The following is a 13,105-nucleotide window of genomic DNA, read 5'->3' as shown; positions in this document are numbered from 1 at the left end:
GGGGTCCCCTGACTAATTTTTTTTGAGGGGGCCATGTGGGGTATGGAGGAGAGAGGAGGGAATGTTGCATTCGTGGAAGACTTTGCACTGGCTTCTGCAAGCAGGACTTATGAGTTGAACCCAGCCCTGTGCAATTGTGGGAGGCCAACTCTCTCCCACTTTATGTATCCAGGGCAGCTGTTTATCAGCTCCATCTGGTACGCCGGCTGAGACCCCACTTGCCCGCAGACTGACCTTCCAGAGTGGTATATGTCTGGTTATCTCCCGCTTGGACTACTACAATGCGATCTACCTTTGGAGCTACCTTTGAAACTACAACTAATCCAGAATGCGGCCCCTAGACTGGTGACTTGGAGAAGCTGACAGGACCATATAACACTGGTCCTGAAAGGCCCACATTGGCTCCCAGTACATTTCTAAGCAGAATTGCCTCAGCCCTGTATACCTGAAGGAGCGTCTCTACCCCCATCGTTCAGCCCAGACACTGAAGTCCAGTTCCAAGAGCCTTCTGGCGGTTCCCTCACTGCAAGAAGTGAAGGTACAGGGAACCAGGCAGAGGGCCTTCTCGGTAGTGACTCCCACCCTGTGAAACACCCTTTGATCAGATGTCAAGGAAATGAGTAACTATGTAACCTTTAGAAGGCATCTGAAGGCAGCCCAGGGAAGCTTTTTAATGTACAATGTTTTATTATGTTTTTATATATGTTGGCAGCCACCCAGAGTGGCTGGCACAACCCAGTCAGTTGGGTGGGGTACAAATAACTTCTTCTTCTTCTTCTTCTTCTTCTTCTTCTTCTTCTTCTTCTTCAGGTTAAATGCATGCATGTACAAAACTTCAGAACTTCATGGAAATAAAGGACAAGCTCAACACATGCCAATCATCCCATGTTCCACTGCTTACAACCAACCCCCATCCCCTTTATTAATTGCAAAAAGGCAACTCCATTTTATGGGACGTGGGTGGCGCTGTGGGTTAAACCACAGAGCCTAGGACTTGCTGATCAGAAGGTCAGCGGTTCGAATCCTCACAATGGGGTGAGCTCCCGTCTTTCGGTCCCAGCTCCTGCCAACCTAGCAGTTTGAAAGCACATCGAAGTGCAAGTAGATAAATAGGTACCTCTCTGGCGGGAAGGTAAACGTCATTCCCGTGCGCTGCTCTGGTTCACCAGAAGCAGCTTAGTCATGCTGGCCACATGACCCAGAAGCTGTACGCCGGCTCCCTCGGCCAGTAAAGCGAGATGAGCACCGCAACCCCAGAGTCGGCCACGACTGGACCTAATGGTCAGGGGTCCCTTTACCTTTACAACTCCATTTTGAAATTATCAGTTAGAAAAAGGAGACTGGGAATAGAGGGGAAGAAAGGCACAGATGTTCTTAAGGAGAATTTCATCATCAGTGGAGGAAAGGAGACAAGCAACAGAGCATTGCAAAGAGAGAGGATCTGTCCATCATATTAGAGTCCCAGTCCATGCACTGCTCCGATTCCCAATGGATATTGCATAGACGTTTCCAAAGTGATCGAATAATTTAATTTTAGATGCTATGATTTACAAAATGCCACTTTTAAATATACTCCAGATGGAGAAATCCTGTATTTTTATGTGAATTACACATCTAGATTTTTCTCACTGTCCTCTCTGCATCAGACTGATCTTTAAGGTGATGCCGAGAAGGTCACACACGGTAGAGGTTTAACTCTCTTCTTTGTAATTAGGATTAATGACACTTGCCTTTCAAATGAAGAGGATTAATTAATTCTTGTAAGTCACCAGAGAGCCTCTTTATTATTATAGGCAGTGATTTCATCTGCAGGAAAGCTACTCTGGTTAAATCTTAAAAAGTGCTATAGCAGGCTATAACTCAGCCACCGCAGAATGGCAGAATTTGTCTTCCCGAGTTGGGCAGAAGTGTATTTATCTAGAGTATATAATGACATAAGAAGAACTCTGTTGCTTATACTACCTGGAGAATTAAAAGTATTTTCCTAAGGTCTCTCCTTCCTCCCTGCAAATACTATGGGTGCAATTCAATGTAGCCTTAAGTGGGGAATGCATGTGCAGAACAAAGTCCGCTCAGGCAACAGGACTGGCCTGGGGGTTCCCCTTCTGAGCACATTTAGCACACATGTTCCACAACAACTTAGGGCTCACTCTTAATTTCAGGGTTGTGAGTTCAAGCCCCACATTGGGCAAAAGCACCTCATTGCAGCGGGTTGGACTAGATGATCCTTGTGGCCCCTTCAAACTCTACAATTCTATGATTCACACTTACCTTTCCCCTGGCGCTTTCTAGGCACAGTTTCCCCTCCCAGTGTGGTCCTTTCCCTGTGAAAACTCACTCTTTAATGCTGAATCAGAACAAACAGCAATTAGGGGTTTCTGCAGATTGCTGTTTGCTCCAATTCTGCAGTAAAGAGTGGACCTGGGCCTAGAAGTGCAGCACTAAAGGAAATCCAGATGAACTCTTGGTTTAATCCTACCCTGCAGGTCTGGATTTCCTTGTGCACAGATCTAGGATGTTTAACTTTAGGGACGCTGTTGCTTCCTTAAGGAGCAAGCTTTTCTCAGCTTATCCTGCCTCAGAAGGAAGGTAGGAGCACTTCTTTTCCCATCAGGATTTAGCCTGGCTTTCTTCCTGACATGCTTATCTTCTGTTTGTGGGGATTTTTATGTCTTGAAAAACATCTTATTGCTGGAGCCCCCACCTGCAGCATGGCAGAAGCCTGTCTCCTGTTTATCTCTTCAAAGAGAGCATCTAGCTCAACATTTTATCGTTTCTGCTGTTGCTAAATATATAAGAAAAGATGACGAAAGCTTTCCAAACCAGAACAATGATGTGTGGAGCAAAATAAGCTGCAGTTAAATATATATATATGCAAAGTAGCTCAAATTCTTTCAGGCATCTGCGTTGATTTTATGAGCCAGCTGAAAATTGGGGAGAACACTGGGAAGAGGCGGGATTGAAGATATAAGGATTTGAATTGAAGACAAATGCTTGCTCTACTCAAAACTTGTTCAGGGTGTGCAGAGTTGATGTGCATCAGCTTAAATGCAATTTTGCAAAGTTCTGGGTGGTCTCAAATCAGATTTTTTAAAAATTACACCTGCCATTGTAGGCAATGTTTGAATTTCGTAATGTGTGGTGTGAGGATTTCTGGCAAGTTTGTTGAAGACAGCTTTCCAATTTTCACAATTTGCGGTTATGATTTCCAGTTAATTGAAGTCTTTTGGCGCTCCATTCTGGCTGAAGCTTTCATCCTTTACAGAGATAACCGCTTTCATTCCACCCTGTTCTGCCCTCTTCCTTCAGGCCATTAAACGCATGCCTGAGATGTTCCGAGTGACCCTTGTAAACGGTGCGCAGTAGACAAGTGGGGAGAAACTTGCAATCGCGGACATGCCCATCTTTGGTCCCCGTTAAGTGTATGTAATATGTTGAGATGCTAGGATTGAAGTTGGGACCTTTCCCATGCAATGCATATGCTTTATCATTGAGCTGTGGCGCCAGAGTCTTTTGAACTTTAATAGCCTATCTATTGGGACAGTGAATGGGGTTTCCAGCTCCTCAGCTATTTAGGGCACACCTACCCTGCTCAAACCAGTTTAACAACAATATCTTCCTCACCAAGGGTCTAGCTCTGTTGAGGGCATGTGTTCGTGGGTTAGGAATTGCTAAAATGAAATCTGCAGCCTTTCCCCCCAAACTACAGCTCTGACAATCCTATGGAAGATCAGAATTTGTAGAAAGCTGATGTCAGGTGGTAGCTGATGCTGCGTAGATGTGGTCATGGTGGCACCTTGATGGTGGTTGAGAGGAAGAGTACTCCTTTGGGGAATCTTAACATTGGCTTCATGTACCATATCTACTGTAAGTGGACAGGTTTTGCTCATTCTTACGGTCTTTATTGATGTTGGAACAGCAGAGAGATGTAATAAAGGAGATCAGTGTGGTGTAGTGGTTAAGAGTGGTGGACTCGTAATCTGGGGAACCGGGTTCGCGTCTCCGCTCCTCCACATGCAGCTGCTGGGTGACCTTGGGCTAGTCACACTTCTTTGAAGTCTCTCAGCCCCACTCACCTCACAGAGTGTTTGTTGTGGGGGAGGAAGGGAAAGGAGAATGTTAGCCGCTTTGAGACTCCTGAAGGGGAGTGAAAGGCGGGATATCAAATCCAAACTCCTCTTCTTCATAATCATTTTGGAGGGTGACATTTATTTGGCCTCGGGCAACAGTTTGTTGATCGGCTCACTTACAGGAATCCTTTCCTTTGCTGTAACCTTACTGTGGTTTGTTCCCTCATGTTCTACATCAACAGTGGGGAAACCTATGGTCTGCAGGCCCAATACGGCCCAATAGTGGTCCTAAATTGGCCTGTGAGGCTGTTTTACCCTACCTGATGCCCTAGGCGATGTCAGGTGTGGAGCAGGCAAAGTCTTGGCTGTACAAGAGCATAATATGCACTCCTGATTTTTCCTTGCCACCCACCACACCCACCCCAATTGCTCATAACCCAGAAGCTAGTTTTGACCCATAGATTTATGTGTTTAAAATATTATGCTGAATCTAGGCCTCTACAGTGGACTGACTGCTGTGCCCTTTCAGATTTTACCTGCAAGATGGAACTCTCATAGCTCATGTGCTAATTTTCTTCGTTCTGTTTCTTTTCTTCCCACCTTCCTTTTTTTTAAAAAAAACTTTGCTTTCTCCCCTTTTGGTTTCTCCCATCCTCTTTTTTTCTTACCCCACCTTTCCCCCCTTTTTTGAAAACACTCGAAACCTAAAGCTCACAAACGCAAACCTATGGGGCTTCCAGGTATGGAGATGCATGTGGATTGAAGTTCGTGTGTCATGTTGTGGTCGTTTTGTTTTGTTTTGTTGGGAATGAACCCTGCTAAGCTTGGTTTTAGACACATGAAAAGAGAGACCCTCTACACAGCGCAGGCGACAAAGCCACATAGCCAGGCACCGACACCTACACAATATTACGATTCCGTGCACCTTCTCTGCAAAACGTATCAGATATTGCTTTGCAATATGGGGTCGAGAAATGGCTCTTTCAAATTAAGAAGAAAACTGGTGAGTACAGAGGGCCGGACGAGTTTGTCTTTTCCCAGCAAACATTTTAAGCACCCTGTGTTTATACATCTACAAAGGGTGACTGGGTTTCCCTAAAATCTAGGAGAGAACTGGATCTTCACCATTCACCTGGCCTGTGGCTGTATGAATAAACAGACACTGCTATGAGGGCAACCCTGCTTTATAACTGGGCACAGTGCTTCGCACCAGTCCTTTTAAGTGTGTTTTATATTTTTGTCAATTGATGGCTTTCTATAGCACTCCTGCTGATCCCTCCTCTCTCCTCTGCATTTTCTTTATCTACTAACTTCGTCTCCGCCTCCACCACAATCTTCACACCCTCTTATTTCTGTCCTCTATGCAAGCCACTGAATTCAGGAAACTACCCTATAGCAAGTCATGCCATTGGTCCATAGAGCCCAATACTGTCTACTCTAGTTGGCAGCAGGTGTCCGGCATGCTGGAAAAACCTGCTGCCTGAGATTCTTTTTAATGAGAGTTGCCGGGCATGGGACTTTCTTACTGTGTCTTTTAGGGCCTAACTACATGTTACTCTAGGGATGCGGGTGGTGCTGTGGGTTAAACCACAGAGCCTAGGACTTGCCGATCTGAAGGTCGGTGGTTTGAATCCCCGCGACGGGGTGAGCTCCCGTTGCTCGGTCCCTGTTCCTGCCCACCTAGCAGTTCGAAAGCATGTCAAAGTGCAAGTAGATAAATAGGTACCGGTCCGGCGGGAAGGTAAACAGCGTTTCCGTGCGCTGCTCTGGTTCGCTAGAAGCGGCTTAGTCATGCTTGCCACATAACCCGGAAGCTGTAGAAGAAGTTCCCTCAGCCAGTAAAGCGAGATGAGCGCCACAACCCCAGAGTTGGCCACGACTGGACCTAATGGTCAGGGGTCCCTTTACCTTTACCTTACATGTTACTATAAATGTGTCATGTGATGTAATGTCAAGGTTCTAAAAATTAAAACCAACTGCATGGGGATCTGGATTGGGCCACAATCCATGCAGGGTGGCAGTGGTGTTTTAATGCATCCACCTCTCTGCCGCGATTTGAAAAGAATCATTCTTTCTCCCACCCATAAATATTACATAGCAATTAAGGGTTGATAGGTCAGGAGCAAACTGAGCAAACTGAGACCTAGGGGTGGCCCCAGGGGCTGTCACGGGAGGCGGACCCTGGTGATGTCATGGGCAATTCTTCCTCTGTGTTCCCTCCCACCACTGAGTCCTGGAGATGGAGGTTAATTGGGAGAGGGAAGGAGGGAGTGGTGGAGGTCACAACTGCTCCCCAAGACACACAATAATTTGCAGCCAGCTCCTGCCAGTCTGAAGCTTGGAACTGCACACATAGTCTGCTTAATATATACATTTTTTAAAGGCATTCTCTCTGTCACCTGGTTATTCAAACCCTCCTTCTGCCACTTGGAGGGGAACAGGCAAACCTGGTGACTTCAGACCAGTGCGGAGGTCTGACAACTCTAATAGCAATAATTTCAAAACTCCTACTGGTGTCAAAGAGAGTTTTTGCCTTTCTATCTCTATTTACCATGCTCCAGGGTGGAGGATTAGGGATGCGGGTAGCACTGTGGGTTAAACCACAGAGCCTAGGACTTGCCGATCAGAAGGTTGGCAGTTTGAATCCCCACGACGGGGTGAGTTCCCGTTGCTCGGTCCCTGCTCCTTCCAACCTAGCAGTTCGAAAGCACATTAAAGTGCAAGTAGATAAATAGGTACTGCTCCGGCGGGAAGGTAAACAACGTTTCCGTGTGCTGCTCTGGTTCTCCAGAAGCGGCTTAGTCATACTGGCCACATGACCCGGAAGCTGTACGCCGGCTCCCTCGGCCAGTAAAGCGAGATGAGCGCCGCAACCCCAGAGTCATCCATGACTGGACCTAACGGTCAGGGGTCCCTTTACACTTTACCTAGGGCGGAGGATTAAATTAAAAAGCAAAGTCATGTCAAGTGGAATGTATAAAATAGCAAACAGATGGAACTCCATTAAAACTGGTCCTCGTTTCTAGTCCGCCAGAAATTCACTTCCTTATTTTTAGGTTCTGTGCAGCTGGCATAATGTATAAAGACTTGATCGTGAGGGGGGTCATCTGGATTGGGTAGTATTCAGCTTTTACTCACCACTGACCTATTGAAATTAATGGACCCAACTGAGTCATGTTCATTAATCTCAACAGGTCTACTCTGAGTAAAAGTTGAATGCCTCTCATTTATTTTGTTCCGTCCCACAAAGCTGGATATCAGTGGTATTTTGGGGCCTGGGAATGCTGTAATCGGCACAACCCCACGTAAGAAGTTCATTGCCATTGAGGTGATGTAGAACTGCATAGTGGGAAGTGGGATTTTGTTTGCTTCCTTGGCACCTTGGTAATGTCTGAATTGGATCTACACCCTTGCTTTTGAAAGAGCTAAGCCCAATGGTCATGAAGGAAGGATGAGTGATACAGGTATCCAGCAGCTTTTGGCAACATGGGACAATTTTTAAGAAAAACTGCCTTCCAGTGTACCTACCGTTCTCCTTTTCTCTCTTTTCACATCTCACTCGCCCTTTCACTTTTCTTTTCTTAATCCTTTTCTGTTTGAATGAAGACAGACGTAAAATTTGTAATTTAAGACCCGGTGGGTGATCCTCACCAAAATATAACAATAACAATAACAATAACAATAACAATAACAATAACAATAATAATAATAATAATTTATTTATATCCTGCCCACCCCAGCCGAAGCTGGGCTCAGGGCGGTTAACAACAATAAAATAATACAACATTCTAAAATCATTTCATTATAAAATTAATTCAAATCAAATTCATGGCAACCATTGGGCTAGAGTTCTGTGAAGATTGCCAAAGGAGGGAGTCAGGCTGTGCCCTGGCCAAAGGCCTGGTGGAACAGCTCTGTCTTGCAGGCCCTGCGGAAAGATGTCAAGTCCCGCAGGGCCCTAGTCTCTTGTGACAGAGCGTTCCACCAGATTGGAGCCGCAGCTGAAAAGCCCTGGCTCTGGTTGAGGCCAGCCTAACCTCTCTGTGGCCTGGGACCTTCAAGATGTTTTTGTTTGAAGACCGTAAGTTCCTCTGTGGGACATACCAGGAAAGGCGGTCCCGTAGATACGAGGGTCCTAGGCTGTATAGGGCTTTAAACCATGCTTTGCAAAGAACATAGTAGATGTATATACATTCCAACAAGTTAAATGCTGGACCAGGGCTGTCTAGGGTCTTCTTTTCCCCTTTTAAGCAGCCAATGTATACCCACTTGTTTCTATGTCCATCCTGTCGCTTGTTTAAAAAAACACCCCCTTTTTTTTTGTTGCAAAGCTACTGCATATCACATTGGTCTTTATCCTCGTCTTTCCCTCCGGTAGATGTTAGTGGCTTCATTGGTGCAACTCACTTTAGGTAAGGCCACAACCCGTTCGTAGGTTGTGCCGCAACAGTTGTTGATGAGCATTGCACCATTTTAACCACTTCCATCTGCCAGGAGCAGCCTTGTTCCTCTCTCTGCATTGTTTTCCCTGCTGTAAAATGGGTAAGTAGCTATGCTCATCCCACAAAATATATGCGCAGGAGTAGAAGGCAGCTTCCTATTGACATTGTGCAAACGGTCTTCAAAATACTTGCACCTGGCTCTGATTTCCATCCCTTCACTTAACCTTTCTCCTCTCTGAACTGTTTCCTTGAGTTGCTCTCCTCCACCCAGCCCCTCTCTCTTCCCCCCTGCTCCCCTGCCCTTGGAACTGCTTCATGTGTAACAAATAAAATTAACCCTTTGTGGTGTGTGCACGCGTGCATTTTGTGGGAGTTGTGTATTGTTTCGTTCAGCCCATTCTTGTGTTTTTGTGTCCGGTATCGTTAGCTGACCGCTTCGAGGCATGGCCCAGCGTTACTGACCTTGCCTTAATGATGTGTGTGCTTCTCAGTAATTGGCCACCTGTGTTTCCCTTTTGCTATGGGCAGTGAGCAACTGGTATCCTCCTATTTTACACGCTACTGCAGCAGAAGAGCAGATTGTCCATCTTAATGACGACTTTTAGCTTCCCATGAGTAATGTGCGTAATGAAGTCAATGAACCAGGCAGGAATCCGAAGACTTGATTGTGTTGGGCTGCATGTGCTGTGTTTTCATCCTGATGGTTTAAATCTCTGTGCCTAGCTGTTTAAGTGAAGCATGCTCCTTTCCAACAAGGTGACACCTCTTCCGGGAAAAAAGAGGATATTAAAATATCACTGAGTCCAAGCATGCAACAACAGAGCTGTCCAGAGAGTTTTGGGGCATGTTGTCTCTCTTCCCACATTAATTTTTGAGGGATGCATCAAAGCCCTGAATTATGTAAGGCAATAACGTCCAACTTGGCAAATTTGGTACTTTCAATGTTTTGGTCTGCACAATAAAATCAATATTGGGAATGGTGAACATGAGCATTTTTGCAAGGGAACTGAAGCAAAAAAAGAAATCTCCTTGAGAACTGCCCCTCAAACCCTTCCCAATTAATTTCTGCCTGAAAATAATGTATACTCAGGGCTTTTTTTTCAGCCGGAACTCACCGAACTCAGTTTGGGCACCATTGCTATTCTAAGAGAATGAGGGAGGTGTTCATGGTGAGTTCCGGCACCTCTTTTTCTAGAAAAATGTAGCACTGGGTATACTGTATTACTAATACTGGATTCCAGTCTACACTTGTGGTCATATATCCATGTTTCTAGAACCTGTTTTGCCCTGATTATGGCCAGAATTAGTTTTATTAGCAACAAGCAGAAGCGGGGAGACAGGACTTCAGTCCAACTATGTGGCCCAGCAACCACCAGTAAAGATCCAGTGCTGCCAGTAAGAAGGAAGGCCTCGGTCTCTGTTGCTTGGCAACCACCAGTTGCCAAGGCCACTACAGCCCATATTTTCTAGTTTCAAGGCAGGAGTTTCTGTTCATTACATTAAGAGTCAAACTACAGATTAAGCACTTGTAAAAATATAAGAAGAGGGCTGCTGGACTGGGCCAAAGACATTACAGTATCACTATTATTATTATTATTATTATTATTATTATTATTATTATTATTATTATATTTTCATTTCTATACTGCTTTAGATTGTAAAGAAAACATCTCAAAGCGGTTGACAACACATTGAAACATCCCATAAAACCACCCAGAATAGAAGGAGTTCAAGCTTCCAGGAAAATATTTCAGATCCTTCTCTAAGGGGCATTCTGCTTTCCCCATATTTATTTACCGACTTAATTTACAGAGGTGCCCCATAGCAGAAGTACTCTAGGAAGGCAGTGTGGTGTAGTGGTTAGAGTATCTAGTCCAACGTTTTGTTTTTGGATTTGCTGCTTGAATTTCGGCCTCTGCAAAGCCCACAAGCAGCACATGAATAAACACAGTCCTCTCCTGCAATTAACCCATAGCAACTGCTAGATTGTAGAGGCAGCATAGAGACATCATGACTTCCAGCCTTTGATAGCCTTATCAAATGCATTGGTCTAACCCCCCTTTAGAACAATCTGATTTGGTGGTCATGGCCGGTGGCGCTGTGGGTTAAACCACAGAGCCTAGGACTTGCCGATCAGAAGGTCGGCGGTTCGAATCCCCGTGACGGGGTGAGCTCCCATTGCTCGGTCCCTGTTCCTGCCAACCTAGCAGTTCAAAACCGCTCTGGTGGGAAGGTAAACAGCGTTTCCGTGTGCTGCTCTGGTTCGCCAGAAGCGGCTTCGTCATGCTGGCCACATGACCCGGAAGCTGTACGCCAGCTCCCTTGGCCAATAAAGCGAGATGAGCGCCGCAACCCCAGAGTCGGCCACGACTGGACCTAATGGTCAGGGGTCCCTTTACCTTTACTATATCTAGTGTTGTGAGATAAGTAGAAAAAATATCTACCCTCTTTCTCCACACAATGCATAATTCCCCTTAATCATGTCTCCCTTTATTTTCATTTCCCCGCTCAAACTCTGAAGTCCCAGTCTTGTAGTCTTTCCTCACAGGGGCATGCAGCTCTGTCTTCTGTTTCCCCTCAATTTGGGGTGAAGGAAGCCCCCATTGTTATTCTGACTGCAGCATGGGAAGAGGTGAGGCTTAATCTCTCCCACCCCAGCTATGATCAGGAAGAAAATGCTTTCCCCCACCCCACCCACATAACACATGGGGATAGTGTTTAGTAAAAAAACAACATTGTGTTAAGTGTAACATGTAGTTCGGCCCTCAGAGCTCTGAAGAAGAGTGCAGGGAAAACTACAGCTGATACCTAGCCCTGATGGATGGATGCCCTATTTTAATGTAGAAGCCAGATCTCATAAAAATATGATTTGAGGAGTCTGTGGGTTCCTCCCTCAACACTTGAAGACTCTTTTCTTCACCCCACTCAATCCCATGGACACCACCAGGATTAAAACCCTGTTGTGATACTTTGCCAAACTCCCCATACATCACTGCTTTTTATGGCATTCTCTTTACACTAAAGATTTTCCTTAGATTCCTGGGTCTTCCTCCTAGTCCAAGGAAGACCAAGGAAGAGCTTATGAGGCTTATGTGGAAGGAAACGCCAGAGGCCAAATGGACCTCAGAGGTAACCGTCATTTAAAGGGAAGGCTCTGAAAACTGAGGACAGGGTGGAAAAGCTTTTCTGTCAGCCTTGCCTCCTGAGAAACAGCAGTGTGACACATCGCTGACTGCTGTGCTCAGGTTTAACTAATCCTTGCAGTCCTCCTCTCTCCAGGAGTTTAAAGCCAAGAGATTAGGGGGACAGCCTTCCCCATCTGCATTTTGCTATTTTTATCTCATCCCCGCCTGCTTTCGGGGTGTCTAAGCTATTAAAAGCCGTTCCTCTCCTTCTGTATTTGCAAGGCAGAATTGCAGGGGAGGGGAGCGGTTTCCACAACAAGAAGTTGAAATGCATGGCTTCTTGTCTCAGTCTGAGTTTTCCTCCTCTCATTTCTCCTTCTTCCATTTTAGGCTCATCCCGCCTTTGAACCAGCTGGAGCTCCTGAGGAACCTGAAGAGCAAATCTGGACTGACTTTCAGGTGAGTTAGATGGCCATGGATCTAGCCCACTCCCCCAAAGAAAATGTCATAGACAACACTAGACTCCTTCCACAGGCACCCTTTATATGTGATATGTGAACATGCAATGTGTGTGTGTGTGTTAGTTAGGACTGGGTGATGTATTGATACATCATCTAAAATTGGTTTGAAGTCCACATCGTCCACATCGTTTCATGATATTTGACAGTCCACATCGTTTCATGATATTTGACATGGCGACGTATCACGAATCACAATGTGTCTGTGACGCTACCTGAAGGAGCGTCTCCACCCCCATCGTTCTGCCCAGACGCTGAGATCCAGCGCCAAGGGCCTTCTGGCGGTTCCCTCACTGCAAGAAGCAAAGCTACAGGGAACCAGGCAAAGGGCCTTCTCGGTAGTGGCGCCCGTCCTGTGGAACGCCCTCCCACCAGATGTCAAAGAGATAAACAACTACCTGACATTTAGAAGACATCTGAAGGCAGCCCTGTTCAGGGAAGTTTTTAATGTGTGACATTTTAATGTATTTTTAATCATCACACATCATGTATTCCTGTAAAACATGAAATTGTTTTACACTTAATTCCCCCCCCCCCGAGGAATTTTTGTGCCCATGGCAGCCATCCAGATTTCCAGCACCTTTCCCACCCGCTGGAAACAAAGCAGTGCGTCGGACCTATAAAAAAATACCTGTAAAAACATGTGTTTTCTAATGGAGTCTAGGGAACATGCATTTCTTAATTTAAAAAAATCTCGTGCCCCCATGATCTTTCTCAGCTGTCTGCTAAAATGCAGAAATGTTTTTTAATTCTGACCTAAGAGCCAGGGAGCTTCTGGTGGAAGAACTTAGCTGCTATCTAAATTCCCTCCATATGATTCCAACAAAGAAAAGACCTAAAATGAATACACTTTAAACCATGGTCTACTGACTTTACAAAAATTCCCCAGCCATGACCTGGAAATAATATTCCTTTCCCAGCTTCTGAAGAATTTCAAAATAAATCCTATG

At 45.5% G+C, this 13,105-nt stretch overlaps 1 protein-coding gene across 8 annotated transcripts in view; it reads left to right on the top strand.

Annotated features, from left to right (window-relative positions):
- Window positions 1-13,105, top strand: part of KCNQ2 (potassium voltage-gated channel subfamily Q member 2) — a 154,034-nt gene that overhangs the window by 93,790 nt on the left and 47,139 nt on the right. For 4 of the 8 annotated variants that reach the window (XM_053394494.1, XM_053394496.1, XM_053394498.1 and 1 more), the window contains exons 9-10: window positions 4,781-4,810; window positions 12,028-12,096. In XM_053394494.1, the coding sequence (XP_053250469.1) occupies window positions 4,781-4,810; window positions 12,028-12,096 (99 nt within the window). Of the gene's footprint in view, window positions 1-4,780; window positions 4,811-12,027; window positions 12,097-13,105 lie in introns of those variants that run through there. The other 4 variants (XM_053394495.1, XM_053394497.1, XM_053394500.1 and 1 more) reach the window with 2 other exon arrangements.

This window comes from Podarcis raffonei, chromosome 6, assembly GCF_027172205.1.
Source record: "Podarcis raffonei isolate rPodRaf1 chromosome 6, rPodRaf1.pri, whole genome shotgun sequence".
NCBI lineage: Eukaryota > Metazoa > Chordata > Lepidosauria > Squamata > Lacertidae > Podarcis > Podarcis raffonei.
The sequence above is the reverse complement of the archived record's forward strand: the minus strand, read 5'-3'. Positions and strand labels throughout refer to the sequence as shown.